The 6,825-nt window shown below is 31.6% G+C and overlaps 1 protein-coding gene across 1 annotated transcript; it reads right to left on the bottom strand.

Moving 5' to 3' along the window:
- Positions 1-586: 586 nt before the first annotated feature.
- M430DRAFT_110469 (hypothetical protein) lies at positions 587-880 on the bottom strand (the record flags this gene model as incomplete). The annotated part of the gene is made up of 1 exon (XM_024861363.1): positions 587-880. A coding segment is annotated over one exon (294 nt), but the record flags the coding sequence as incomplete, so codon positions are not given.
- Positions 881-6,825: the final 5,945 nt, after the last annotated feature.

Below are 6,825 nucleotides of genomic sequence, written 5' to 3'. Positions count from 1 at the left end.
TAAAGGTAAATAAAGTAAGGGTAGAGAGACGATCTATAAGGGTAACAGAGGGCTGTCGAGAACAGAGGGCTGTCGAGGGTATTCGCGAAGGCAGAGGGCTGTCAAGAATAGAGGGCTGTTAAGAACAGAGGGCTGTCGAGGGTATTCGCGAAGGCAGAGGGCTGTCAAGAATAGAGGGCTGTTAAGAACAGAGGGCTGTAGAGGGTATTCGCAACGCGCTTGTTTACATGTAAACAAAGCCAAATCTCGTAGCCTAGTCACGTGACATAAAATCACGTGACATTATACTTACTATATAAGTGTCTAGAACTAGGTATCTTTTATAAAGTACTTTACTTAAAAACTAAGTTAAATCTAGTTAAATCTAGTTAAATCTAGTTAAATCTAAGTTAAATCTAAGTTAAATCTAGTTAAACTTAATTAAATTTATTTAAATTTATTTAAATCGATTTAAGACTTAGTTAAAACTTAGCTAAAACTACTTAAAACTATTAAAATCTAGCTTAGAATAAGTTAAAACCTTTTAAAACTAGATTAAAACTAAGTTAAGCTTATAAATCTAAGTTAATATAAACTTAATACTAGGTTAACTATCTCTTAAATTAAGAGTAGTCAGCCTGTAAGTAGTAGATATATCTATTTCTACGCGCGTAAGTAGTTTAGGGTTATAGTAACGTAAGAAAGAGGCCTTTACAAAGACTAGTCGTAACTTGTAGAAGGCTTCTAGGGCTTCGGAACTTAGTATAACAGTACTAGCGGCGTTACTATAAAAGAGATTTGTTAGTAGTATAGTAATCTTTAAATAATTCTTAATAAAGCGCCTATAAAACCTAGTAAACCCTAAGAAGACACGAATGTCCTTTATAGTTATAAGAATAGGCTATTCTTAGATTATAGAGATACACTTAGGTTTAATACAAACTCTCTATAGGTCGATAACGTATTTAAGAAAACCTACTTACTTTATATTAAACTCGTACTTTAAGAGGTTAGTATAGAGGTTATGTTATTAGAGACGTTTAAGGACGTAGTAAACATACTACGTATACTCTTCTTTATTTGTAGAGTAGATAAGGATATTATTAAGATATATAATACAAATATTATTAATAAGATTCTCTAGTACTTTATTAATAAAGGACTAGAAGGTCGCTAGTACGTTTACTAGCCTAAAAGGCATAACGTAGTATTTAAAGTAGCTATATTAATACTAGAAAGCCGTTTTCTACTTATTACTAGCCTTAATACAAACCTAATAGTACGCTTCGCGTAGGTTAAGCTTAGTGTAGACGCGTGCTTATAATAGCCGATTAAGGATCTTTCTAATTAATAAAATAAGGGCTTAGTTCTTTTTAGTTATACTATTTAACGCCTAGTAGTTAACGTAGAGTTGTAGCTTTCTTCTTTTCTTTAGAACAAATAGTATTAGAGTACTAGTAAGGCTCTTACTTAGACAGATCTATCCTTTTACTAGGGCGTCGTCTAAATATTCGCGTAAGACACCTAGCTTAACCTCTATAAGTAAGTAGATTTAGCTATATAGTAGTACCGCGTCTCTCTTAAGGTTTATTATATAAGTAGGGCTATTAATTATAGGTAGCGATCTAGCCCTTTCCTTAGAGAAGACGTCTATAAATTATTAGTACTTACTAGGTAAGGTCGTTACGGCCTTACTGTCTTCTTATAGTTCCTCTTGTAGTTCCTCTTTACCTAGGGACTCTAGGTCGACTATAATTACTAGGTAGTTGTACTATTGTTACGATTATAAATTAAGCTTCTTTTATTACTTTCCTAATTTCTTTTTTTGTTATATATAGCCGGACTATTAAAGACGACATAAGGTATACAAACGTCTAGGTCTTTTATAAAACGATTAGGTCTATAGCTAAAGGGGCTGTCGAGATCCGCGAGGGCAACAGAGGGCTAGAGGGCTGTCGAGATCCGTAAGGGCAACAGAGGGCTGTCGAGATCCGCGAGGGTAACAGAGGGCTAGAGGGCTGTCGAGATCTGTAAGGGCAACAGAGGGCTGTCAAGATCTGTAGAGGTAATAGAGGCTATAGAGGGCTGTCGAGATCCGCGAGGGTAATAGAGGGCTAGAGGGCTGTCGAGATCTGTAAGGGCAACAGAGGGCTGTCGAGATCTGTAGAGGCAACAGAGGCTACAGAGGGCTGTCAAGATCCGTAAGGGTAACAGAGGGCTAGAGGGCTGTCGAGATCTGTAAAGATAACAGAGGGCTAGAAGGCTGTTAAGAGTAGTCGTAAAGGTAAGGGGCGTTTGTTTACATGTAAATAAAACTAGGTCACGTGATTTAGGGTCTAGAAATCAAAAGTACTCTAAAAAAAAAAACTCTTAAAAAGAATCCTTAAGTTTACTAAAATAAAGTATTATAACTTAAGTAAGCTTAAGCTTAGCTTAATAGATCTTAAGAAAGCTTAAGTAAATCTTAAGAAAGCTTAAGTAAATCTTAAGAAAGCTTAAGCTAGCTTAAGAATATCTTAAGCTAAACTTATAGCTTAAGCTTACTTAAACTATACTTTACCTTATCTTAAGCTTACTTAAAGCTATCTTAATCTTATCTTAAGCTTTCTTAAGTACTATAAAGACAGCAGGTAAGTAGTTAGACTTATTCTAAACAAGAATTAACGCTAAGTAATAGTCTATAAGATATATAAACAGGCTAATCTATACTTTACCTAGTTTAAAGAGTATATCTTATATTGTTTATACTAAAGTATTATATTTAACTAGTATTACTACTATTATATATAAGAGAATTATTATACCCTCTTTTATAAGTATAGTAGTAGTAGCCTTAGTCCTCCTTAAGTCTATATAAATGTTAATCTTAATACTATAAGACTATATAACTACTATCTTTTCTAATATCTATAGATTAATACTCTTTAAGCTTATAATATCTATACTAATAATTAGGTTTACTAATAGTATATTAACTAAATAGACTTTATAGACTATATATACTTATACTATTTTTCTATCTTAATATACTACTAGTAAAAAAAAGCCTTAGAAAAAAGTTTGTCTACTAGCCTCTTACTACCTTAAAAACTTAAAAACAAACAATAGATTAGAATTAGCGTCTTTAGATACTCCTTAAAGCGCTAGTAAACTATAGGTAAGCCTATAGTAACATTAAACAGATAGTAGGTATACTAGACTCAAATAAAGCTAGTATTACCTACTTATAAGTAAGAGCTAGTACTCTTATTCTTTAGTAAAAAACTATAGTAAAGAGCTAGTAAGTAGTAAGAGTAATAGTAATAATAAGATAGAGATAATTTTATAAAGAATTAAGGCTTACGTAATACTAGGTAAGAAAGAAGAGGTGTTACGCCTCTTATACGACCTTATTATAATAATAATAATATTATTATTATTATTCTTACTACCTATGCCTAATGTATATAAAACCTCTATACTATATAAATCACGTAGTAAAACTGTACTAAAGCCAGGTAAAAACCTACGTACTACCCTTATTACTTATATTGTTGTAGTACTACTAGGGTACTAGGACCTTATAGTAACCTTACTAGAACTTACCTTTTAGCCTAGTAAAACTAAACATACTAACAAGCGCTAGTAGTATACTAGTAAAGCGCTGGCTGTTAGCTAGGATTACTCTTCTTCTTTCTTAGCTAGGTAGTACTTAGCTAGCCTAAACTATAAGAACCGGCTAGTAGATAGTAGCTAACAGATTAGTATACACGCGCTCTTTTCTCTTTTTATTACTATTATAAAGTTATAAAACGTCTATAACGCCCTTAGGTAAAGTACTTACTATAAGGCCTGCTACTACTAATTAAGCTACTAGTAGTTAAGGACTAGGTAAGCTACTATCTCTAGGGCTTTACTATAAGGATACTAAGGAGTTACTACCTCTAGTACTCTACGTTTAAAAAGAAAAGCCTAGAGTCTAACCTTACTAGTACGTATTTACGTTAAAAGAGAGCTCTTATACTTATAAAAGAGTAAGTACTTCTTAAGAGTATCTACTAATAAGGTAGGTAGTATAGCTAGGGTAGTACTCTAGTAGTATACTAGTAAGCTATTGTATTAGGCTTATTACGCCTTTTAGTTTTCTTATAAGGTCTTCTCTAAGAAAGAGTCCTTATACTAGTCCTTTACTTATACGGCTTAGCCTACCTTATACTTAAGTAACGTATAAAGTAGTACTATAGTAGTGTTATAGTAGTGTCTTTAGTGTTATTAGAGGCAGGTCGCTACTCTATTATAAATAGACTATATAAGTTAGTTTGTACTTATACGTTTAAGACGTTATTTAAAGTCTACTACTTACTTATTAAAGTAAAGGTTAAGTAGAGGTATAGCTATTTTAGACTTAAGGAACTAGATAAAAGTCGCTTAGTATACCCTTATAATAACGTAAAGGTACTATAACTACTTTATAGTAAGGTCCTTTATAATCTCTTTAGCCTACTACCTAAAAGAGTAGTACTAGACCCTTATACTATACGCTATAGTACTCTAGATTACCTTTATATAGATTTTCTTTACGTATAGTAAGCTATATCCTTATATAGATATAGTAAGCCTAGTAAGTATAAACTACCTACTAAGTAGTAAACTTTTGTTTAATAACATTAAGGTAGCCCTTTTATTTAAGTTTCTAGTCTATCTATACCTTTAGAAAGTAGGCCTCTTAGACTAAGGGTATAACCTAGCTATTAAGGTAGACAAGTGTTATTAGTATAGTATAGGTATAAGTAAGGTAAAAGAGCTTACTCTTTTTAAGAGTAAACTCTATTCTTCTTATACGTAACTACTAGCTATATGTCTACTATACCTCTTTAAGGTACTAGTATATTTCTATTATATCCTTACTAAATACTAAGAGGTTAAGGTCGTTAGTAAACCTTACTATAATAAGGCCTATGTGTCTTTATAGTAGTACGTATAAGCTAGTAGTATAAAGAAGAAAGAGGATAAGAAAGAAGGGCAAACCCTATAGTATTCTTATAGTAACCTTTTAGAGCGGCACTACTTTTTATTAAAGAAGAGGCTAGCTATCTAGTTAGTAAGAAAGCTATATATCTACTATATAGCCTATATAAAGAACCCTAAGTATTAAAGAGTATAAAGAAGGTACATATAGTTTACTATATTAAAGGCGCCTTTAATATTAAGTTAAAAGAAGGTTGTAATAGCCTTATAACTTTACGCTATATATATAGCGTTAACTACTATTTTAACTACTAGGTCTATTAAGCTCTAAGGCTAGTTCTTTATTTACGTCTTTAAGAAGAGCCTTTACGACTTTATAGTGTTAGTAAAGTACTAGCTAATAACTAACTTAATTACCTTACTTATCACGTTTAAGAGTAAGATTAGCCTATAGGCCTTAGTTATTTATTACTATTTAAGGGTCTTTTTAGGCTTATATAGTACTACTACTTTTACTACTTTAAACTATATAAGTAAGTACTTTAGCTAAAGGCTTACTATTACTATTATTATAAAGAGCTTAGCTAAAGGGTACTTATATACCTTAAAGAAGCTAGTAGGTAGTAGGTTAGGCCTTAGTACTTTCTAGGCCCTTGTCTTCTAAAGGACGTCTATAATCTCTACCTTTATTATAGTATTATCTATAGTAAACTACTAGTATTACTTATTCTAAAGGTCTAGAATAACGTTACTAAGATTAGCTACTAATTCTAAAAAGAACTATTAACTTAATACTACTACTTTATTATAGTAGCTTATAGCTAGTACCTTCTTATTAGTGTCCTAAAGAGGTAAGAGTAAGGCTAGTTCTAAAGATATATAGCTATAAAGTCTAGCCTACCTCTTAAGATTCTAGAGTTACTATTAGTCCTTTAAAGTAGTAGTAAAGGCACTATACTACCTAGCTCTTAGTCTTTACGTCTTAGATTATATAGAGTTAGTAGGTACTAGCCTGTTAGAGTTTGTACTAGTAGAGCTTAGTTAAGGTAGTAGTATATTAATAGTACACTACTTATACTTGTTAGATAGTGTTAAAGACTTTACTATTTTACTAAAGCTTAGTACGCCCTTAGCTAACCTTCTTTCTTAGAGTAGATATATCTATAATACGTATAAGCTAAAAAGTAAGTAAGATAACTACCTTATTAAGCTTATAAAGTATATCTAGTAGCTTTAAGAAAAGGTAGAGCCTCTTAGCCTTAATTATTACTAGTTCTCTATCTATTAAGGTCTAGCTCTATCTTAGTACTTTTACGGCTCTCTCTTAGTAATCCTTTACTTAGGTAATAACCTTAATTAGCTAGGCGTAGTAGTTAGAGCCCTTATACCCTAGGTTACCTTAGTAAGTATACTAGAGCGTTACTATAGCTTATATATAGTCGATTATTAAGTCTTGTTTACTATATTACTATTAGGTTAGTTCTCTTTAGAGTATATATAGTAAGAGCTACTACTTATAGGCTAGATAAAAAAGGGTCTTTAATTTAAGGGTAGTCTTACTAGCTCTGTCTTAGAGTAAGTAATAAAGGTTTATATTACTTATAACGACCTATAGCCTTACTAGGTCTTTCTTAGTAAGTTACTAGAAAGGGCTAGTCTAGCCTAGAGAGTTAAGAATTAGTAAGTATATTAACTAGACAGTAATACCTTATAGAGTAATATAGTACTAGTCAATACCTGTCTTTACTACTTAAGTAAGAGGTAAGTATTACTTATAAATATAGATAACTATATAGCCTTTACTCTTATAGACCTTCTAGTACTTTACCTATACTAGGTAGTAGACTGTCTTTATCTAAGTATTATACTATAGCTCTTAAATTACTATAACGTTAGCTT

Source organism: Amorphotheca resinae (assembly GCF_003019875.1).
Source record: "Amorphotheca resinae ATCC 22711 unplaced genomic scaffold M430scaffold_14, whole genome shotgun sequence".
Classification (NCBI taxonomy): Eukaryota; Fungi; Ascomycota; class Leotiomycetes; order Helotiales; family Amorphothecaceae; genus Amorphotheca; species Amorphotheca resinae.
This window is presented reverse-complemented; position numbering and strand designations above follow the sequence as displayed.